The sequence below is a fragment of the Dromaius novaehollandiae genome, chromosome 1, assembly GCF_036370855.1.
Source record: "Dromaius novaehollandiae isolate bDroNov1 chromosome 1, bDroNov1.hap1, whole genome shotgun sequence".
Classification (NCBI taxonomy): Eukaryota; Metazoa; Chordata; class Aves; order Casuariiformes; family Dromaiidae; genus Dromaius; species Dromaius novaehollandiae.
Genome location: NC_088098.1, coordinates 72,264,084 through 72,288,278, shown reverse-complemented (window position 1 = coordinate 72,288,278; position 24,195 = coordinate 72,264,084). Strand labels below are relative to the sequence as shown.

The following is a 24,195-nucleotide window of genomic DNA, read 5'->3' as shown; positions in this document are numbered from 1 at the left end:
CGCGGCGGCGGGGAAGCCGCGGGGGCGGCGGGGGCGGCCGGGCTGAGCGGCGGCCCGCAGGGAGGGGGCGCTCCCCCCGCCGGCGCTGGGGGAGCCGTTGGGCAGCGGCGTAAGTGGCCGCGCGGGGGGCTCGGGGCCTCCGGGGTGGGCGGAGCGGGGGGGGCTGCGGCCGCTTCTCCCACCCCCGCGGGCGGCGGGCGCGCAGGCAGGAGCTGGGCCCCGCGCTCGCTGCGGAGCCGCCGGCGGCGGCGGACGACGAAGAGGCGGGTGGAGGAGCATGGAGGCCGCCCGGCCGCAGGCGCCCGCGCCCGACGCCGCCTAGAGCGGCCCGCGGGGGCCCTCCCGCCTCCCCGGAGCGGGCCCGCGGCAGGGCCCGGGCGCGGCGCGGAGCGGGCCCGGCGCCGCTGCACCACCGGAGGAGCCGGCCCAGGTAGGAGCCTCCCGCAGCCCTGGCTGCGCGCTCTCCCGCCTGTTGTAGCCTGCTTATCTCTCAAGGACGCTGGTATACGTGGGGCTTTTTATTATTATTTTTCTGTGCTCGGTTGTTGCTTTGCGGTGTCTGTGTGGGCAAAATAAAAAGTTGTTTCTTTTTTATACTAGAAACGTTACAGCCAAACCCAAAGGTGAGGTAAACTCGAAAGGAAGACAGCTATAAACGCTGGACTAAGATCAATTTTCATACGTAGGTCGTGTCCCCAAATAGCGGTGTCTGTCCAGATTACAGCACCCAGACTTTTCAGTTACTCCAGAAGTATTTCTTCCAGCAATGCAATGCGAGAGGAAAACCCAGTCTATAGGCGCGAAACAGGAAAACACACTGCACTTTACTGCAGAGTTCTCAAGCTTTGTAGTTGGAAAGCAAACAAGGGGTGTTTCTGTGAGCCTCGCTAGACAAGAAATATTTATCTTATGGTAATTTCAGATCTGGTCTTTATATCAGTGAGAGGTTAAAATATAGATGCAAATACTCATCTTTTAAAAGAGAAACTGATGTATCTGGCAAAGTGAAGGCTAATTTTTAAATAAAAATCTACCAAAAAGCAAGACTTTTCTGTTACTTCAGCATCTGTATAGGCTAACCCACAAACGATTTCTTTTTCTGTACCTTGTTTTGAGAAAAAAGTTTTAAATAGTGAGCAAGTTCTGTACTTTCATATTCTATCTTAAGTGTTTCATTTAATTAGGGAAGGGGGAATGGGTAACATTGTTCATCGTTATTGGTTTTTCAGCAGTTTACATTTACATTTTATTTTCTGTATTTTTTTTCCCCTCCTGAGGAAAAATAGTTTCTTCTTGGTTAGAAATCTAGTGTACTAAATATAAGGACTAAAGAAAGTTCTAGGGGATAGATTTGTCTCCATGTAAATAGGTTCTCTAAGTGAATATGTGTAGGCTTTTTAAAAAAGCTTTACAAATAGTTTTATAGTAGTTAATGTATGTAATATGTGATCTAAATAGCGTAAGAGGTAACCTCTTCAAAAGCTTGCATATTCCATTAGGATACTTTTATACGATGTAAACTGTGTAGTAAGCTTGTACTGTGATTTTTTTTTCTTTCTTTCTTTTGCCTTGTACAGTTTCTTACTAATTTTAATATCTATTTATTTTAGGAAGAAAATGAAAATCTTTTCTGAGTCTCATAAAACTGTTTTTGTTGTGGATCACTGCCCATATATGGCAGAATCCTGTAGACAACATGTTGAATTTGATATGTTAGTAAAGAATCGGACCCAAGGAATTATACCTCTAGCACCCATATCAAAATCGCTATGGACCTGTTCAGTGGAATCATCCATGGAGTACTGTAGAATAATGTATGATATTTTTCCTTTCAAAAAACTGGTAAGTTCTGGAAATACTGTGTGTTGTACTTTATAGTATAGGGATATTTTCCTGTTTTAATGAGATCTTTTAATGTCTTTAGCTGTTGTTGTGTTAACAGGTCATATATAATTTATTATATAAGAATATCTTTAAGCTGTTAGTAGAGTTTATAGCTTTTATAAATGCTTTGAATAGTAAATGATTCCCATTACATGTTTGTTTTTGGGACATTTAATCATCTTAGTATTGTTCTGTAACTCAGTGCTTGGTTGCAAAATATGAGGAGAGAAGCTTTAAAGTAGTCTATAAACTTACTGTGTTCTCATGCTCTTTAAGTTTACCAAAAGTTGAGTGAGGTATTGTTTTAAACCAAATTTTGGTGCTAAACACACCTGGTAGCACTACTTGGGGTTTTCATTACTAAATTTGAAGGAATGCAGGGCTGTAGGAAGTGGTAGGATCTCTCTGAAACTACCAGTTTCAAAAAGTGGGAGAACTTCCAGGCACACAGTTTCTTCTTCAGAAAAAATTGTTTTTCTCTACTGTAGGCTTTTGCATGACTTCTTGTTGATCTGTGTTACACAAGAATCACTTAATGAGTAATAGGCTAACTTTAAAAACAAAACTGATGGAATAATTAAGGATCCTGATGCTTGCTGAGGGACACTTGACTGATGTACACCAGAGCAGCACATTAGTTTGCATTTCAATGCAGGGCTGATGGGGATTGTAGACAATACACGATGTGGAAAGCTGCCTTGTGTTAGACCACCTTTCCTCCTTTTGAGTCAGAAAAAAATACTGTATTGAAGGATGAATTTTGCTACGCTTATAGTTTTGTTTACAGCAGAAGTGTTGTTGTAACCATTTTCTTGAAGGGAAGTGGGAAGAATTACAGCTTAAACTAGGAAGCATTTTCTGAGTTATGTCAGTTTGCACTTAATGGCAAATGATTCAACTACAATACCAAGGAAAGAAAGTGTGTTTTTGATCTCTTTATCAATGATACGTACACAAAGCATAGCGCTAGAAGAACTTTCTTTGTTCCAAGTCCTCTCACTGCTTTTTGGAGTTGCATTATTATAATTAGGACCAAACTACAAAGAACAAAACATATTGTTTAGTCCCTCTGTTTGTCTTGATGACAAATGCCTCTGTGTGTGAGATCAGTTACTTCTGTGATGTGTGTGGAGAAACCTCTATCAACTTAGTGTTTCACCTCTAATCAAAACTTGTACTTGGCATCCCATCAAGTTATCATGATCCGCTGTAGCAAACACAGCTAATTGTAGCTAAGTAGCAGCTCCTGAGTGTCTCTGTTTATTTTTATTTATTTATTTGTGATGTACATACTTTAGCACATGAATGAAAGGGGAGACCTGTTTCTTTGAAACTTTATAAGGGCTGTTATGGACTATGTTAAGTCTTGTAAAAGCTCCTGGAGCATAGAATATAGGAAAAGAAAGGCAATACGAATGATGTGATGCACTGTTTTTACTCTTTCTATGAGCTCCTCACCTCTGAACTGGTACTTCACCATTAACTATCACCTTCTAGTTATCAAATAAGATGTCAAGTTTAAACAGACCAAAATTAATATTTCTTCAAGGAAAATAGTAATTTAAAAAGGGAATGTATTGAAATAGTGAAACAGAGTAAGGATTGATTGCTCACTTCTAGTTTTCTGATGCTTCAGACTTAGGGGAAATCTTGGAATAAAGAAATTATACCAGATCCGACTACTGATATAATTATTCTGATATCCAGTCTGTGGTAGTTGGCAGTGCTATTCCGGCATGCCTTGTCTGTTCTGCAACATTGTGTCATGAATTAGGCAACTAATCCTTGTTTCTCTAAGTCAGTAGATCTTTCCTGAATATTGAGTAAATCGTTGTGCAATGTCCTAACTTTGGTTACCTTTAAAAAAACATGGACGTTAAACTTGTGACAGTGATATTGCTGCAAACCAGTGATAATGGAATAGCTGCTGTGTCAGAGCAACTGGGGAATAGGCACGGAGCTAACAAACGCTGCTGGTAGTTAGCAATTTGACGCATGTCAGCTGCACTGCCTTGATGGATTGCGTGTCCCAGTTCTAGGGCAGTGTGCATTTGGCTTAAACTCCAGTTTAGAAGAATATCTAACCATATGATGAACTCCCATGATGAGATATATTGAGTGTTGCTAAATTGAATCAAATCATTTGGCTGAACTGAAGTCTCTCTGATACAAAAAACTGAAATTGAGAGGGAAGGCGTGCTGCCTCTCAACCGATTTTGGTAACTTGAGAACATATTTTGGTATCTAATGTTTATGATACCTTGCTAGATATTTACCCCTGAGATCTCCTGTGACAGAGTTTGCAGAATGAATTGCTGTACTGCAGCACTGGAATTTACTTTGCTTAGTAGATGTTTTACTACCAGAAGTGTTACCAAACTATTGAAATTGATCCATAATATCTTGCAATGCTAACTTGGTGTAGAGACTGACTTAATAACAGCTTACAAGTATTTAGAGTAAGAAGTTAAGTATGATTTTACTACAAAGGTACCTGAATATAGCAAGAGTGATGCTTTTTGTACTTTTGTTATTGTCTTACTTATTTTAGTGTGGCTTGTGAATATCAGTTAATTATATCTGAAGAAGGTGTAATTTATGTTGGTTTGGATTTGGGAAAGTAGCTGTAATTCATAGCTGTGATTGACTGCTGTTATTCAATACTTTTTTTTTTTTTTTTTTTTTTTTTTTTTAAATCCTTTTAGGTGAATTTCATTGTGAGTGATTCTGGTGCTCATGTCTTGAATTCTTGGACCCAAGAAGATCAGAACTTGCAGGAGGTATGCTCTGTAGCTGTTTTTTTGTTTTGCAAGTCTAGTTTAGTTTAATTATAGAATAAATAGTCTTCTTACTATATTCAATATGAAATTATTTCAGTGAATGAAAATGTCAGTGGATCTGGTCTGAAATGATTACATGATAGGATTTTAAGAAAAACCCTGTTAGGTTACCCAGATAAGTTGGGAGTTTAATAATAGTTTATTTACTATTTAAAAAGTTTGTAAACAGTGTTTGTACTCTGTTTACTCTTGTTTTGTGTCAAAATGGACAGTCTCATTTTCTGAAAAACTTACTGTGGGAAGGAACTGAATTTCCAAGTTTTCAGAAAACGAAAGCATCTGGCAATTGATAATGTTAGTATTTTTGCTATAATAAATGTGTATATTATTTGTCCCTGGGCACTGAAAGTATAATAAACAAATTGCAAAAGGAGAACTTACGGCTGAATATTTTCCAGAAGGCTGGAAACATATCAGAATTTTTTTTAATTGCTTTGTTTGCTTTTCTCACAACAGTATTAATTTGTATGTAGAATAAGTTACAGCTATAACTTTTCTCTTAACAAATCACTTTAACAAATGGCTTAAAAAGAACTTTCAACAATAAAATGTATTTCTTTTTAACTAGCTGATGGCAGCATTAGCGGCTGTTGGGCCACCTAATCCTAGGGCAGATCCAGAATGCTGCAGCATACTTCATGGTCTGGTTGCAGCAGTAGAAGCACTCTGCAAAATCACAGAATACCAACATGAGGCTCGAACTATGCTCATGGAGAATGCAGAACGTGTTGGAAACAGAGGAAGAATAATCTGTATTACTAATGCAAAAAGGTGTGTATGATAATGGGCTTGTACCATTAAAAAAATCAGAATTTTTTTTTAGAAGCATTAGTATTTTGGTGTTTGTTTATAAATTAGTTACCCAAATAGCTAGCTTTTATGCATTTCTTTTTGTAGATCATTTCTTGCCTTATTAAGGATTTCGTTTGTGGAGGTCTGTTATAGTAGTCAATGAAAAATTTCTCTCTTTAAATAGGAGATCATTTACTGGCATGTTGCTTTGAAGAAAATGATTTCTTTTACTGCATTGGTGGTGGGCTGAATAGTATGGTTTAACTGGGAGGAATGAATGAAAGAAGCTTTACTACTGAATTAGAAAAAAAGCCTAACTTTTCATGTCCACGGACATGCAGAATTTGTGGGATATAGAGGCTTTTTTGCCAAAACAAGATTTATAATTTACAACTGGCACATGACTCTAGATGAATGAATGGATAGTGAGATGTGTCTGTGTCAAAGCAGAATTTTAATAAAATATTATAAAATTGGGGAGTTACCACAGTTTATCAAAATTTCATACAGAATTTATCACAGTTAAGAAAGCTGAACCTTCGTATATGCCAAGACAGTGAGAATCTTCTTGTAAGGAAACAAGAAAACCAGATTTCAATCTTTAAATTTTTTTTTGTCCTTTTAGTGACAGTCATGTTCGGATGCTTGAAGACTGTGTTCAGGAAACCATTCATGAGCATAACAAGCTTGCAGCTAATTCAGATCAGTGAGTATACTTTTCACAAACAGAGTTTCTCCTATGCTGCATGTGTCTGTTATGTGTCCTCTAAGAAATAGGGGTGTATTGTTTTCGCTTAAAACATACTGAAACTTATTTTGATGACGTTTGAATGTCCGTATGAAATGGAAGATGCTAAATCATGAGGTGCATAATTGTTGGCTTTTCAGTGTCACCCTTCATCACAGGGTAATACTTCTTTAGGTTGTTATCTTTTGCATCTTGCTCCAAAATGTAAAGGGCACGTAATTGTGTCTTGTTGTATACTTTATCACTGTAATCAATAATGCATCTGATGCATTCTTCCCTGGTAATAGTAGCACTGAATGAGTTTTACATTCCTCTCTGACTAAAATGGCTGAGATACTTGAAATTAGTTTTTAATTTCTTAATTATTCTCTTGCCTGGTATTCTCCATGAAATAAGGGGATCTCTTGACCTACAGGAAGCATCTCCTGCTCTGAGAAGTGGATATTTTCCACCTTTTGTTTTGTCTACTTAAACAGTGAACAGGGACTGTGTATGGCCTTGCACAGTGCATAATAGGTTGAGATCCTGTTCTTGATTGCTCCATAGGCACTTACTTATCACAAGTAAGTGTGCTATATCTATCTACCTGCTGCAATTGCAATTTCAAAGATGTAGAAAAGTTACAGCCCCTGGAGAATCGGGTTTTAAGCCCAGTGTAAAGAAGGAAAAACAATCTCATACATGGGGTTTTTCATATATTCCTGTAGCTGGGGATGTGGAACAATGTCCTGTTCTCTCTGAATTTCCAGCCACATTAGTAGGAGAGCATGTTATTTGGATAGTTATTTTCAAGTTCACAGGAATTTCCTTATTAATATCTGCACAACACTTGAAGACATAAGTCTCTTGTAACATCAATTGCCATTTGAATGAAGCTGAACAACTTACACCAGTTAAGGATCTACTCTGTTGATTTGTCCAAAAAGAAATATAGTGCAATTGCATCTGAAGAGACAGAAATGTCATACATTTTTTATTCTGGTAAAATTTATTCTGAAATGTGTGCTTGTGAAAAGCATTAATGTAACATAGTTTCTACAAAATACTTTCAGAAACAGAACATCATAATACATCTCTGTGTGGTTCTGTGTTCTGAAAATCAGATGGATCTTGGGAGAAGAGAATTGATCTGATTTCTGTGGGATAATTTCTGACATGCTGTAGGCTTACTAAAATAGAATGTTTTTATATTTAAGTCTAATGCAGATTCAAAAATGTGAATTGGTCTTAATCCACACTTACCCAGTTGGTGAAGACAGCCTTGTTTCAGATCGTCCTAAAAAAGAGGTAAGGAGTTTAAAATGAGAAAATTTATCCAAGTATTAGGAACCACATGAAACTCAAAATAGACAATGCAAGTTGAATATTCAGGAATAAGGTTTTGAGCCTTTGGTCTCCAGTAAGTCGTGAGAAGTAGTGCAGGTGACTATTCTTTGAAAAGTTGATAACTTACACTTGCCAAATGAAGCGCATCATTTGTATTAACTGTTTTCTTGTTTTGTAGTTTGCATGTGTATATGGTATCCCTTTTTCCACTTCATTACTTAAATTTCTTGCAGTAATAATTCATGTTTCAGTTTCTCACGAAGTGAGCGTATTAATGTCCTAGTTAGATAAAACTGTGGGGCTTCTGAGAAGGAAATACGTGTTTAAGAATCTAGTGGAAAAACTAACAACTACTTGGCTATATAAATTCTGTTGTTCTGGCATTAGCCATCAGAATGTTTTTTCAATGAAAAAACACTAGAAAGTTTATCCGCTTCCGAAGGAAAGCGTAATATTGTAGGAAAGTAGAATATGTTTGAAGTTCACAGAATCATTTAAGTGCCATATAGATACCTTCTCTTTAAAATAATTTTAGAAAGTAAAAGGAAGAACATATATGAAATTATTCTATATGCTGAAATTCCAACTGTCTAGTAATAAGAGCAACTAAATAGCTTGTATGCTTATTAGTTGTTTAAAACCAAGTACGTGCAAAATATGCCCTAATATATTCTGCTTTCTTCAGCCTGCTCTCTTTCAGTATTTTAATGTGCTGACTGTAAGAAAGAAAAAAGTTAAAAATGGGACCTTTTTCTTGTACCATGATAGATATCTAATTCTGCATCTTATTTCATAAGTAAAATTGAATATAATAGCTTTCTTCACAAGATACTGTTCTACGAAACTGTTTCATAGTTGCATGCTAAATATATATATATATATATATGAACGGGAGAGAATAAATTGACTACCTTTATTTTCTATAAGATGGTCATTTTTATCACAGTTTTTTTTCCAAGTGCCTAAAACCATGTCACTACTTGCTGGCAAAATAAAATCAAATACAGCTTACAGCTTGTGGTTTTTTTTCTCTTGTGTGTGTATACGCAACACAGGTTGGTAGAGAAAAATGACTATGTTGAAGTTACTCAGCTGATGAAAGAGAGGAAAAGACTTTGGCCCAGAGCTGCTATTAAGAGCATAAACTCTTGGATTCCTACCTCATGCCCTGATACTAGTTCTTCCTATTAACAATTAATGGCTCAAGTTTTTTAGTACACTTCTAATTTTGTGACAACTTATAACAACTGCAACTGTAATAACTGACGTAACCTGGAGAATTCTGTGTGAGGAATAATTTTTGTTTCTTCCTTCTTAATTTCCCCCCCTTTTTTTCTTTTTTCCTTTTTTCTCTCCTTTCCCCTCTGGCTGAAGTTAGGAGTGTGAACCTGCTTAGTTTAGACTTTCAGAGGATTTATATTGTGCCACATGATATTGGAGCTTAATCCATTGATACTATATATGCTATGTCAATTTGTTTCAGCTTTCACCTGTTTTAACCAGTGAAGTACATAGTGTCCGCGCTGGACGTCATCTGGCTACAAAACTGAATGTTTTAGTACAGCAGCACTTTGATCTGGCTTCAACCACAATAACTAATATCCCTATGAAGGTAATATTGTGTATATAGCTTTATGTTAACTAGCTACATCACTTTTAAATTTGTTTGAAAACTTTTAATATTTAGTTTAATGGAATTTTTACATTGCTTTTCTCTCCATATCATATTTTCTGTTTTGTTTTTGTTTTTATTAGCCCACATTCAATGTCTGTGACCAGGTTAGTAAAAGTAAAGAAGGGGGATTAAAAAAAAAAGAAAAAAGAAGGATCACAGAACAAAATGTATTGCCAAATCTCAATTTTTGACCTAGCAATACAAGTGTTTTCAGTTTTGTTTGTATTATTTTATATAACTGCAATCTTATTTACCTCAGATTATTTTGTCTGTGATTCTTTTGTCTTTTTCTAGTTGTGTTCATTAGATATTCTTGACCCTTGTGCATTTTAGTGTCATAGTGAGTCTCTTTTTCCTCTGTTTCATTATCATGCCCACCCAACATAAAGGTGTTTGTAACTAATAGCTGATTTTTGACTAAAGGTTTTCCAGTAGGTTTTCCAGTCTGAAGATGCATAAGCCAGAAGCAGAGGGACAGGAGTGTATAATCTAGTTATGAAAGATATTAAATTAAACTACTTTTATGTCCCTATTTACTTAGATATCTATTTTAATCACTACTGGGAGGGAAATCTGTGTGCCTAAGAATTCTCAGTAATTTTCTGTTTCAGTTGTGTCTTGCTGCCTAATCAGAAGCATCAGTATTCAAACAAAGGGCAGGGCAGATAAACCTTTCTGATTAAAAAACAGACAGAAAGCCCCAGGTTCTAATACTATCAATCAGTGCTTACTTACCTCTTTGAAAAATAGTAATATTGTATGGATTTTATAGGTTAAAACATGAAATTAAGCATTAATGTACCTTGACAGCTTTAATGAAACTTTAACATTGGTCATAGTATAAATGCGACTTTTAGGTTTGCAAATACCTTATCTGTAACTTTCTGACCTGTGTGCTGCTGGTATGCCTCTCCCTTCTGCCTTTGTCCTTATAGTAATAGACTATGTTGGGTTCTGTCTTTTTGTTTTTTTTCTTTTTTTCACTTGGAATAAATTACTGAGATTACTGTTCTGTTTTTGCTAATCTGCTGCAGCTGTTTAAAGATGCAGTATCCTCCTTTCAGACATTCAGTTTCTGATTACAAGCTTGCAATCAAAAGTACCTTTTTCGCGTGTCTTAAATACAAGAAAATGATAAAATACTCAGTCCTTTTTTTTTTTTGGTTCAGATTCATGAGATTCTTAGTCATGAAAAGTAATTGCCAATTTATTTGGCAGTGGCTATTTGTTGTTGCTCAGTGAGTTTTAGCTGGATATCAGTGATATTAAATATAGGTCATAGCCTTGCTAAACTTCACAAATTTAAACAAAAGCAAGGAAAAAGGTAGTTCAGCCTATTTTTTTAATCTCTATTTTGCATTATGCGCACTGTCATGACTTTTATATAAAGAGGAAACAACAGTGTTTCAAAAAGGACAAAAGAGAAAAAGCAGATGGCTGCATCTTTAAATGGGTCAGAGAGCAAACAGTTTCCTCAACGTTGCAATCCTGTTGTTGTCTGAGGCACTCTGGAGAGTCTTTGTTTTCTTCTGGAGTGAAAGGTAAATGTAGAATCATTCATATATGAAAACAGTAACTTCTAGCTAAAATAATTACGTTTATTATTTTTTGCATTTCTCTTTTAAAGGAAGAACAACATGCCAACACATCAGCCAACTATGATGTGGAGCTTCTTCATCACAAAGAGGCACATGTTGACTTTTTAAAGAGTGGTAAGTAGAAATAATTCTTTAAAAGTGGTTTCTGTGTCTTTTTTTTAATCAGTGCACTTGGAAGTGTCCACAAAGGTGTGTTATAAGCTATAAACTGATGTAAATTTCAGGCATGATTAGTAGAGTTAAATAGAAACCTATAGGAAAACAGGTTATTTTCAGCTATTCTTTACAGCTCAACAACTTGGCTTGTAGTATTGGTTTATGGAGTATTCCTAATTACTGGCATATATAAAAAATAGTAGTAATGACATAACAATGAAAAAAAGAGGTCAGAGGCATCAGACCAAGCTTCACATACTTGCAGGATTTCTATGTGTATGGTTTATATGGGAGACATTTCAGCTTATTACTGAGATATGAGAAACAGATTGAGGGACCAAATGTACACCAATTTTGCAAAAAAGAGAGAACTTCTGTGGGTATTCGTGGAAAATTATTCCTATCATTTTTTTGGAAGCATGACTGGCAGAAACTGAGCCCAAAATTAAGGGATAGCAACTATGCTAATAGATAATGACAAAGAAATTGCCTAGCTGTAAGGGCTATTTAAAGTGTCTGGATAATATCTCGGACTAAAGTCTCCATAAAGAAAGCAGCCCCCGCATCCCTCCAAACCATCTTTTAAGAAGCAGACAATTAATAATGTGTAATGAGCTGAAAGGTAATATTCTATATGTAAATCACAATATCTTAAATAATTATTCTAAATAATGACTGTGTTTAAAAATTTGTTGCAACTGTCGTAAACTTCCATTTCTGCCTGGCTCTGCTTCATTTTACGTGGAGACAGTGGCTGTTCTCAGGTATGTGAGCGTGATTGGGCTTTCCATCGGGCTGATAGGTAGCATAATTAACATCACTTACATCCTATAGGCCTGTTTATGACAGTAATTGCTTTGAAAAAGATGATGGTTATTTAGCTTTAGAGCTTTCTCACTCCATTTGGAGTACCTAGTATCCTTTTGTAGTTTGGAATTATTACCTAATGTTCTTCTTAGGGGTGAATTTTTAATGACTCCACTTAATTAAGGTTAGAAAAACACAGTGATGGTAAATTTTATGCAAAACTATCCTGTACAGGAGACATTGTTTGATAGAAGATTTCATTAATAAGGGAGGTGAGGCTAAAAATTCTTGCATTGATGATATTTAAAAACAAAACGAACAAGCTGAAAAAAAACCTCAGCCTACCTGTGTGGTGTTGAATATTGAAACTGTGTGCATTTTGAAAAGTGCTGAAGTTTCGTTTGAAGCTTTTGAAGGCTTGTGTGTGTTTGGGTTTTTTCTTACAACATGGCCTGTAACTTCTCTTATGTGATTCAGTACAGCTACAGTACCACTAAGAATTTAGTGTGATTTCCTCTGCATGTAGAATACATGTGTTTAGATACAGGCAAGAGATGCTTACCTTACTATACAAAAACTAGATTATAAAACTTTAAAACATATTAGAAAGTTGATGCTAGTTTAACTTAAAAGAAGTGAAAAATAATATTTTAACATACAAGTTATCTAAGCCAAAGTTATTTAACAAGTAAGGTGGTATTTCTTTCCTGAAATTCGAAATCATTTGGTCCATAAGTAGACACTTCACAGATCTTGTGCATTATTTTTTGATAAGGGGAATACAACTGCTTAGAGAGAAGGTGGTAACTCCTCATTATCATCTACAATTACTGTGTTGCATATTTTAGTGGAATATATGATTAAATGCTGAGAAAAAAGAGAATGGGATGTTACAGTAATGCATTCAGACTGACATGAACTTATATTATTCACGTTGAAAGCATGAAGCTTTATTGTAAGGGCTCAGAAATGGTTACATAATACCTTTTGCTCAAGAATTAAGTTTCTTAGTGAAAGCCAAAACCAAACTGTGAAAATACCTCTTCAGAATTTTTCCCTTGGAAGTTTAAGGGAGTAGACAATCTATTTTTAATTCCTGTAAATTTTGTTTTTTTCTATTTGTTTTTTAGATATTTCTTTCAACTGCAATAAATCTGGTACCAGGAAAGTGGGAATTCAATTGGTTAGATCTTATTTCTGTGAAATGGCTTGCTAGGGAATTTTTAGATTAAATAGTTTTGTCCTTTAGATATTCTGAGAAAGTTTTTCTAAAATGATTCCAGTTATTTTATAACAACTACGAGCTTTCAGTATGGATAAAAATACAACTTCTGTAAGTTACTTGCATGAATGATAAGCAAATCACACAAATCTTATATGGGTAAATATGTCTTTGTATTATGAAATCAAAGAAAACTTCTTACTTGGAACATTAGATTAAACCCTAACATAATACACAGAATGTTGCATGTTGATATGTGTGTCTAATTCCTCACAGATTATTGTGGATTTAAGCATTTTATTTTGTAAGTGACTGTGCTACTGTAATTCCAGGACTTCGTGTAAAACTCTGTTAATCTTTCCTTACATAATGCGTGTGTTAAAGGAGAAGAAGAATAACAAATGACTCGCTAGGAGGGATGTAATTTAATGTCTTACGAAGTATTGATTTCTGTTTTAATGCCTTCCTGTGGTTTCTGCCAGACCAGTTATCAATGAGATGTTGTATGAAAGTATATTATTAATAAAACATCTATTGCCAGTAAACCATGTTGAGAGATGTTTAAGTTGATTCTGAAATAGCAGAGATACTGGATGATAAGAACAAATACTTTTTTTACCCCAAAAGCCCAAATGGTCAAATGTTCCTTTAGATCAGTTTCAGTTTTGACTTTGGGATATAATAGGTAAAATATTCTTGCAAGAAATGTTCTGAATAAAGGCTCTAACAGTTCTTAAGGGTTTGTACTTAAAAAGGGTTCATATTAAAAAAAAAAAAAAAAAGTATGCTTTTTAAAGAAAAAAATGGCCTGTTTTACAGATAGAAGGTGACAGATACTTTGTTTTAATTGTTGAATCAGACATATAGGACGTGTTCTGGAGTTGTAGTGTTTTATATGTACAACTACCAATTTCAAAATTCCACTGCTAAATAACCTAAGGATGCTTTTCACTTACTTTAGATAATTAAGTTTTTTAAAACTATATCATGTTTTGTATATGGTCATGCTATAAATATTTTGCATCTTAAAAGTCTTGTGGTTTTTTCCTCCAGTAACACTTCATGCTTATGTAGGAATTATTTGCTAGTTTTTTTGTGTAACGAAGTAAATATGGTTGATCAAGTTATGACATGTTTTTTTCTGACTTTATGTTGCAGGTGATAATCACATAGGTGGCAATAGCAGAGAAGGCACATTTAAAGAAACTGTAACATTAAAATGGTGTACTCCTCGAACAAATAGTGTTGGTAGGTAACTTGATAGCTCAAGATGACAATTCCCTTGTCAATGCTATTTTACGTTTTACTCTGTATACCTTGCTGCTGATTGCACCCTGCTTTACTAATGGTCTTCTGATCTTGGCTAATCAGTGATTCGTGTAAGAGATGAGGGGGCTGAAAAGTATACAATATGTAGATGTCTCTTCTGAAGCATCATGAAGTTGCTCCTTGCCTACAATGTTCAATAATTATTTGCCCCTCCCATATACTCTTTTCTTTACTTTACCTTTCAGTTCCAGAGAGGTGTTTAACATAGCAACTTTGAGACCTTGACTGCCTTTTTTTTCCTGAAGCAAGAATTAAGGGGAAAAAAAAGAAGAATTAAATGAAAGTGCTAGCTCTAATGAAAGTATTAGAGTGATAAGGAAAAAGTTTATAGAAGAGGTGTGTGATATTTTTTAATTATGATACTGTCACACTTGTCTCTCCCTCCTGTAATAACTTTTGAATCTGAATAAAGGAGAGATCTCTACTGTGACTCCTATGAAAGGCAGGGAAGATTTGGGGGTAACAAAGGAATGGCCTGACTAGTGTGCCCGTACATTGTGTATCAGCAACAAATGCTGACTCTTTACAAGCCAGCTGGTCAAAAATGTCATTGGGAGAAATAAGAGGAAGTTGAACATATATTGAAATGATTTAGGGGATACAGGAAAGAACTGGAGGTACAGCTGGAAATAGGACTTGGGAATGTATAAGTTCTGAGAAGAGACCAAACTGAGATGACTGAAGGAGGTGTTGAAAGGGGGAGATCTGTAAATCTATACGCAGCAAGGCTTTTTTGTTCTGCTGTTTGTGAAGTAGCCTTCTCCCCTTCTTTTCATTTGGTGGGATGTTTTTTTCTATGTTTTGGAGCTAGCCTCTCAAACTTTCTATTCTTTTATTTTTCAGAACTACACTATTGCACTGGAGCGTACAGAATTTCCCCAGTAGATGTAAATAGCAGACCTTCTTCATGCCTTACTAACTTTCTCCTTAATGGTAAATTTATGTTCTTGGCGAACTATTTTATTTTGATAGTTCATATTGTAAATAGAGCATTTAGCATGTATCTATGCAGTGTAAAATAAGTTGAGTGTATATGTCATATATAAATCAAAGAAGAAAGTTGTTAGATGTACTTAAAGGCAGATGGACTATGTTTTGAAACTTGAAAATGGGAGGGATGTTGGAAAGTAAAGAAGGAGATGGTACTGAATTCTGGTAGTATTCTTCTGACTCCAAATGCAGAATACTTCTCACTTTATCTGATTTAGTAGGAAACAGTGCTTCCAGTAGGTGGTCACAGTGCTTGCACAGTGCACACAGTTTGCCTACTGCAAAATATTAGCAACTTAACTCCATGCCTGATTTTAGCTGGTGATAGGCAGCCTCTGAGCTCTCTTTTAATTGAGTAGGATAGTATGTTGCTTGATTGAAACAGATATGCCTATGTGTACTGAGATCAGTCAAAAAGTAGATTAGATCCATTTGCTTACCTGCAAGGTTTTAACCATTGCCATGAATTACCTTGCTATAAGAGGCTGTCATTTATGTACATGTTCAAAAGGTAAGCCAAAGCTGCTTCTTTCAAACATGTAGTGTGTATCAATGTTAATTACGTACGGGTATTTTTTTTTTTTTTTTTTTTGCAGTTTTCAAGAAAAGTTGCATTACAAACACCCCTTTAATGGGATATTTTCTTCAGTCAAGTTAGTTGTGTGTCTAAATGAATGTGCACTGTCTTTTTTTCTTAAACACTATATTAGTTTTTTCTCTAAAATTTCTGTACTGGAAAAGTACCTTCATTAATAAAAATGGCTGAACCAAAATGAATAGCATATATCAAGTAACCTCTCTCTTATCTTCTGTTTTTGCTTCCTCATAACAAACAAAACTTATTTGGAGATTGCACCTTTGTGTTGAATTGAGTTGAGTGTATTTTATTGGACACTAGACAAAGCTGGTTTTATTTCTATGTATCTGAAAAATTGTATCCATTTTAAGTATAAAAATAGTATAAATTGATACCTTTGTACTCAAACAAGCTGAAACTTTTAGAAATTGCTTTTAATGAGGAAGTTTCTGTAAAATGGCCAAAAAACAATTTAGTGTACAGTATCATCTTTAATGATTACAAATAATAAGCCACCTGTACAAAATATACAATTTTAAGTGTGTATTTCCCTACAGAGCATGTCCTGTTCAGAAAACTATTGGAATGTCACAGGAAGGAGGTTTTTTGATCCTCTTCTGTGTAAAACTTAAGAGTACTTGATGCCCTATCCTGTTTAAGGATAGGGACTAAATACTCAAAGGAAATAGCTATTTCTCATTCAAACTAGGTAAAAACACAACTTTAATATATTAAAAGACTTGGTTAGGCACAAACCTGTACTGTGTGAATATATATAGTTTTTAATTTAAAGTTGCAGCATGCAATAACTAACCAAGCTGATCTCACTTACAATAGGTCGTTCTGTTTTATTGGAACAACCACGCAAGTCTGGCTCTAAAGTAATTAGTCACATGCTCAGCAGCCACGGAGGAGAAATTTTTCTGCATGTCTTAAGCAGCTCACGATCAATTCTAGAAGATCCCCCATCAATTAGTGAAGGGTGTGGTGGAAGAGTCACAGACTACAGGATTACAGTAAGATTCTCTTTGCTTTTAAGTTGCCATTTACCTCCGATTACAAGAGATGTAGTGCAATAGGCATTCTGTATAGGAAGTGTTGTGTTTTCAGGAGAGCTAGGTGGATTGTATGACTATTGGTACTATATTGTACTATTGGTATGTATTTGTGCAAAGTAGTATATCTGCTTATTTTAATGCCTGTTTTATAGTATCCTTTCCATATGAAGTAGTACTTGCTGCCTTTATGCATTATGAACATTTAACATTGATTCTGGAATACCGTTTTCTTGGATGCAGATAAGACTCTGTTCTGCCCATTGTCAGAAGGCTAGATTGTTCACAAATGGCTTGTAGAATAAATGGAAAAGAAAAAGTCATCAGCTTTGAACCCTGCATATGCAGCAAACAAACTGCTGGCATTCAGCGTTTTTTTCCCTTTGATTTTTAACCAATGTCCTTTGCATTTGTGGTATATAGTCAGAAGCAGTTTCCAGAAGAACATAATAAAATTCTGACCATGTGTGAGCTATCTTGCAGATCCAGAATGCCTCCTCATCAAAAACCTTGCAACAGTTTTTAACCCGTATTTTCGTAGAATTAGTTATGTGTTCATCCCAATTAGAGTTGTAGATCTGAAAGCTGTAAACAGGCCTCTGGTTGTTAGGGTGAAGTTTAGTGGGTGGGGGTGGTACACACAGTGTAAGCAAGACTATGCTGTTTGACCCATTCAGTGAAAGTTACTTTGTTAGAGAAATTCCTAATTTTATCTTGTTTGGTTATCATTAGGATTTTGGTGAATTTATGAGGGAAAACCGATTAACTCCTTTTCTAGAGCCCAGATATAAGATCGATGGAAGTCTTGAAATTCCTTTGGAACGTGCAAAAGATCAGTTAGAGAAACATACTCGTTATTGGCCTATGATTATTTCTCAGACTACCATATTCAACATGCAAGCTGTAAGTAATCTGGGAGTTTGTAACCTTTTATTCTGTTCTAGAGTAAGTTTCAACTTGCTACGTGATGAAATAACAGCTCCGTCCTATGATAAATCACTTGCAACAAAATTAATTTATTTTAAGTTTTATTTTCAGTTAAATACTCTAGAATATTCTAATGTAACTAGAATTTTAGAGTGTAATCTAAATAGGGTGGAATATTTGGAACCGATTTAGTTACAGAGCCACTGGGTTGTGGTGGATAAGGAGAAAATACATACACTTATACCTGTTGATAGTTATTAGTAAATTCAGCCTAAAAGGTATTGGGTTTTTTTGTGTGTGGTTCCATGGTTCCATAGCCTTGATTTCTTTTTTTCCTGTTTCTTTCCTGCAGTATATACAGATTTTCCTGTTGTTTGTTTTTGTTTTATATTTCAGGTAGTGCCATTAGCCAGTGTGATTGTAAAAGAAGCCATGACAGATGAGGATGTTCTGAACTGTCAGAAAACAATATACAATTTAGTAGACATGGAGAGGAAAAATGACCCACTGCCAATTTCAACAGTTGGTACCAGGGGAAAGGGTCCAAAAAGGTTAAACACTTTTTGTTGTTGTTGTTGAACTTTTCAGAAACATTCCATTTACATTGTTTTCATGTAAATTTTCGTAGTTTGGTCAAAGGTAATATGGAGTATACTAAATGATGTACATATGCAAAATATGTGCTGTGAGTACTTTGCTTACATCATTGCACGGCTGTCATGGTATTGATATAGTTGTATGTTAGAAGACAAACATTTTGTTACAAAAAATCTTGAGGATGGTTCTCTTTGCTTTTGTATTTCTTTTTTTAACATAAAGGTAAGAGTCTGATACAAGCTAGGACAGAGGAACTGGAATAACTTCAAATCAATATAAAAGGAAACTTAAGCATGCTGTAAATTAAAATTGGGTTATATTAAATCATTCTGAAAGTTATTTGAAATATGGGTTACTCCTTTAAAACAGACACAGAATGTCTTGTTACCCTTGACATATTCTAATGATGATGTGTACGTTGCATTTCCAAGAATTAGCCAAAAAGAAAATTCCACTATAAAAGATATCGATGTGACTTGAAGTTCTTTACTGTAATATGACATTATTCTCTCTAATTTTCTGGGTTTTTTATTTATTTAGTCAAAGAATTAAATAATAATTCATTTGCATGTCAGTACATGAGTGGCCTTCTGCGTATCGTAACATTGCTTAATTCCCCAGTTAGCAGACAACTGACAGGCTTCAGGAATGCCTTTTGGCTGTGTGATCTTGCAAAAGTTAAGAATTTGATTCCAGTAGAAGTAGTATATTTCAATAGAAACTTAACTCTTCAGCTGTAAATTGAGGAGTGCTACATGTAAAGTGGGTCTGAAAGTTTCAAGGATAGAATAATTCAATGTGGACAGACCTGCAGTACCAGAGAAGGAGAAAGAATCTATTCGAGATTATTTTGGGGCTTTTTTTGGTGCCTTCTCTTCTGCTTTTAACCTTGATCTATTCAGTGTATTAATGATCTAGGTCATCCTGTGTGTAATAGACTTTTTTTTAATGCCCTTGCTTAGAGATGAGCAGTACCGGATTATGTGGAATGAATTGGAGACCCTTGTACGAGCACACATAAACAACTCTGATAAACATCAGCGAGTCTTAGAATGTTTGATGGCTTGCAGAAGCAAACCCCCAGAAGAAGAAGAGCGCAAGAAACGAGGTAGAAAGAGAGAAGAAAAAGAGGACAAGTCAGAGAAGTCAGGAAAAGACTATGAACCAGATAAGCCATGGCAAGAATCGGAAAGGTAAATTTTCTGATGTAAAATAAGATTTTTAGCATAATTTTTGTTCTGTTCTATTTCAAAGGGGAGAGGAATTACTGTGAAACAGTTACAGATTACGATTTGGTTTGTTCATACCTGCAACCATGGCTTACTAACAATTTTTGTGAATCCCAAGGTCCTTTTGTTCAGCCACCATTAACAAGCCTGAAAATGTGCATCTAATTACTGTGCCTGCTTCTCAGGCTTTTCAAATAAAAGCACTGTAAGACTAGTATGGTTCTGTGGTGAGTTGCTGACTACTTAGCATGGCTTTGCAGTTTGAGGAGCCACTCTTCAATTTTATTGTAACTTCAACATGTATTAAGCAAACTCTAAAATTTCAGTTAAACTTCTTTTAGAAGCATCTTAGTTTTAAAAGCATGACTGAAAATTGTGGATAACCACACATAAATTTATCTTGAATTGCAGGTACTCTAGTGTTCAGGTAGATAGGCAATCCAGACTTATTTGGCTGGTCTCTTTAGTTGAACATGAAGATTTTTTGTCTGTGTACCTGCCGTCTGTAACTTGCATCATTATTGCAACTCCTATAACTGATAAGCATCTGTTAGTCTCTTCTGTTTTCCCTCTTTCAAACTAGTATTCTAAAGAGATCAAAAAATGGTCATGGTAGTAAGCTCAATTTGCTTATGTGGTTTTGTGCACGCTGGAGTCATTTAGGGAGGAGACACTTTCACCTACGTTAATGGCACTGTGTCGACGACCTTCATGCCTTTCTGTGTATGATCAAATCCCTTGCTACAGTTTCTCTTACTTTCACATGTGAAACAAAAGCAGGGATTGAGAATGAAAGCAACTTGGTATAGATTAAATTTTGATAACATAGAAAAGATAATAGGGCCTTTGCAGCGTGTGTTATTCTTTCTATGTTGATTGTTACTTAGTTTTTCCTTTAAAACTTGGAATGATCAGCTATCTCAGTGAGCACAAGGTAAATATGGATAACTAACTTAAGTGAAATTATATTTTAAGATCCTTTCCATTACTCTAGGCTTTATCCAGAGGATTATTTGGCTAGAGTCTTCCCTATTGTTTTCACCCGTCACATGGAAGAAAAGACATTTTCTTAGGACCTGGCTTGTGTGTAACTTTGAAAGGTACACAATGCCATTAGGAATCAAATACGCTACTCTAGTATATCTTGCTTTACTGTTTTCCTTTCCCCTCAAAAAGGTTAAAAAGTCTTTTGGATCGTGAAAAAGAAGAACTAGCAGAAGCTGAAGTTATAAAAGATTCCCCTGATTCTCCTGAACCACCCAACAAAAAGCCTCTTATTACAATGGATGAAATGCCCACAGTGGAAAAGGCAAAAGGTAAATCAGAAGAATTGCAACAGAGAGTATTTTCTTTTTAAAACTTTAAGCTTGTGTATCAATCTGTATTTTCTAAAGTAATTAGATGAATCTTCTTGGAGTTGATGCTAAATCCATAACAATTTTTAATTAAGACATTGAGCACTGAGATATACTTGATAAATACATATGTTCACACCTAATAGATTTATACAGAAAGACAGAGAGATACTGAGATATTGTGTGCACCTGATGATAGACATTTGGGTTTTTGAGGAGCATTTTGGATGAATTCATACCTGTGCTAATTGAGCTACTGTGTGTCATAAATAGTATTTAAGGACAGGTATCAAAATAAGTTTCTCTTGCTAATAATAACAAATGTGCCTAGGCAGTATAGTAGTTGGAAGGGGCAGTGCTCACTGATTTCTCTTCCTTAAACTACTACTATCTCTCATGATGGCTGAGCTGTGATTAAGATTCTGCATTTGGAGCCAAGTCAATCTCATACAAAGCAATTACTCATCTTCCATATCATTGCATATGTCATACTTAGCCTACATCATAAGGTTTTTTTAATGTTTGTGTTTTTAAGGTATTACCATAGTCTATAACTTCTTCGAAAACTTTATAATGATGTAACATTTAAAAACTCAGTATTTAAATCACTTAGACACTTTTTAAATTTTACATCCAACTTTAGGGCCAATGTCCTTGCTGTCTTTATGGAGCAACAGGATTAATACTGCCAATTCTAGGAAACACCAAGAATTTATTGGTCGTTTGAACTCTGTCAACAACAAAGCTGAGCTGTATCAACATCTGAAAGAAGAAAATGGGTTCGTATCACTAAATGCATCACTACAAATATTTTAGCGGTAGCCAATATACAGTATGAAAGAATACTTTTGTCATAGCATTAAAAAAAAACCCAAACCCTCCTTAGTGTTTATAGAGTAAAATATACAGATATATTCCTTATTCCATGTACTGTTTCTTTTTAATTGTTAGGCCCTCTTTCACTGAAGTCTGTCTCCCTACCAAGCAAGGGTGAATGCGGATCAATGGCTTTTCCTGTGCTCTAGTGACTACCCTTGCAGCAAAATTCTTAAACTTCCAGGGGTTAAATGGTAGCCAAAGTCAGACTGATTGTATGTCAGTCTATTACTTGATTTAGCTTCCAAAATAATATTTAATATAAAAATATTGTAGATAATAAAATGGTTGCATCTTATAGCATGCTGCAATGAAGTTGATAAAGTAGTCAGTGTTCTACCAAAAAATATCAAAAAACCAAACCAACCATCCTGTTAAGTAAAGTGATAGCAGTCAGTGATTAGGGTAAGAAGGGTGAAAATGAAGGTCTTGACACAAACTGCTAAAGCTCAAACTTTAAAGAAACAGATTCTCTGCAATTACATGAATCTAGGCTTTTGTCTCTTGGTGAGGCTGATAACGGATAGCTATTTGTGGTTGTGGCTGGAAAGTTTCTTGGCAGAAATCTTTCCTTTACCTACGGATCACTGCTTAAAGAAGTATTAAGATGAGATAGGTTTGTGTATGACAGGGAGGCAAGGAGAGAGAGGATGGTTAATGAAGTAAAAAACATACGTATGTAAAAGAAGAAGTAGAGATAGGTATTTGATTTTCATTTTTAATCTGTTGACTGTATTTCCAATAAATTTTATGACCATCCTTACTAGCTGTCTTCTTGCATTTCAGAATGGAAACGACGGAAAATGGAAAAGCAGGCCGGCAGTGATTTTTTTCTTTTTTCTTATTTTTTCTCCCTGAACAAAACTTGGCCAAATTGCAATAATATTTCCTGTTGGAATTGATTTTGGTATCATCTCAGTAAGATTGTATAGTTCTGTTGTTTTGATTGGTTTTTACATTTTTCTATTCTTATTTTTTCTATGAAATACAAAATCCGCATATCACATTAAATGAATGGAGAGCAGCAAATAGGATCCTGTCCTGAAGTATTCTACAGTCATATTTTTAGGCTGAAGAAAACCTCCAATGCCGTACACTGAATCAAATTGTTGAAATGTTAGTCTGAGTTTAAAGTCTTTTCCCATAAGTATTCTTTAATATTTCAAAACCAGTGATGTCTTTTTTAAAAACTTTAATTTCAGTTAATTGATAATTAACTGTTAATATTGTTAATACCAGTTCATTAATACTTTTATTTATATGAAACTTCTCAGGAGTCCAGAATTATGGAAAAGACCGCACACTGAGTACCTAGTCACTGAGCTGAGAATGTGTCAGTCTTGATTTTCACTTAAGTGGTGGGAGATGGGGAAATAAGTGTTTTTAAAGGTAAAAACTGCTGGGTTAAGAAACTTAAAAATTAATTAGAAATGATGTTTAGAAAGCAAAGCCTTTCAGGTTGTTATGCTGTCTTTGTTTTTAAACAGTCTTTGTTTTTAAACAAAATTGAAATAAAATTTTTGCTAATCATTAAGAGAATTTTTTGTTGAAACTTGCCTACTAAAACACCTGCTGTTCTGGAGGAGAATATTACAATTGAATTATTGCTGCTTACATCATTAGGGATTTTTTTGGGGGGGGGTGTTAATGAGGTTTTACTGCATATCAGTTTAGATTTTTCACTTTTATTTACTAAAGGAGATTCAAAGTGTGGAATCTAGGAGTATTTGAATGTCAGCTTTCAGTAATTTGTTTCTGGTCTAGATAGAGAAGTGTGACTGAAGAGTTTACTCTGTGCCTTTGGGAATTCTGTCTTGCATCTCCTGATGTTCCATAGATATGCAGCTCCAACTGTTAAATATGCACAGGAATTGAATACTTTATTACAAGGGAAGAAAGATTCTGCACCTGCCATTATAATATGTATTTATTTAGCTTGTTTACCAATTATATTTTCCACTTTTAGAGTGCCTACCAGGTAAGAATATTAAGTGTTAAATGAAAGGGGCTCAGTTCTCCAAAATACTTAAATGTGTGCCTGTATTCTAGGTACTTGAAGAATCTTAATAAAATATGAGATAGGAAATATGTTGAAGTTTTCTGTATTTCAAGCTTTATAATAATCCTCTAAATTAGGTAAACTTTTTAAACCTATTCTTCCACATTTTCTTAAAGCACTCGGGTTACCTGTATGAAGTGCTACTTGGTGAGT

At 35.3% G+C, this 24,195-nt stretch overlaps 1 protein-coding gene across 1 annotated transcript; it reads left to right on the top strand.

Annotated features, from left to right (window-relative positions):
* The first annotated feature begins 159 nt into the window (after positions 1-159).
* Positions 160-23,522, top strand: INTS13 (integrator complex subunit 13). The gene is made up of 17 exons (XM_026114120.2): positions 160-430; positions 1,611-1,842; positions 4,590-4,664; positions 5,293-5,495; positions 6,142-6,222; positions 7,461-7,551; positions 9,074-9,202; positions 10,893-10,977; positions 14,207-14,296; positions 15,221-15,310; positions 16,782-16,960; positions 17,732-17,902; positions 18,323-18,477; positions 19,486-19,716; positions 20,929-21,068; positions 21,751-21,886; positions 22,770-23,522. The coding sequence occupies exons 2-17, from the start codon at positions 1,618-1,620 to the stop codon at positions 22,807-22,809; spliced, it is 2,121 nt and encodes a 706-aa protein (XP_025969905.1). The 5' UTR covers positions 160-430; positions 1,611-1,617; the 3' UTR covers positions 22,810-23,522.
* The last annotated feature ends 673 nt before the right edge of the window (positions 23,523-24,195 follow it).

Excerpts from the sequence above, each read along its gene's own strand:
- INTS13 (XM_026114120.2), top strand. The coding sequence starts at position 1,618 with ATGAAAATCTTTTCTGAGTCTCATAAAACTGTTTTTGTTGTGGATCAC. Across the intron at positions 9,203-10,892 it reads TAACTAATATCCCTATGAAG|GAAGAACAACATGCCAACAC; the intron begins GTAATATTGTGT and ends TCTCTTTTAAAG. Across the intron at positions 10,978-14,206 it reads TGTTGACTTTTTAAAGAGTG|GTGATAATCACATAGGTGGC; the intron begins GTAAGTAGAAAT and ends TTTATGTTGCAG.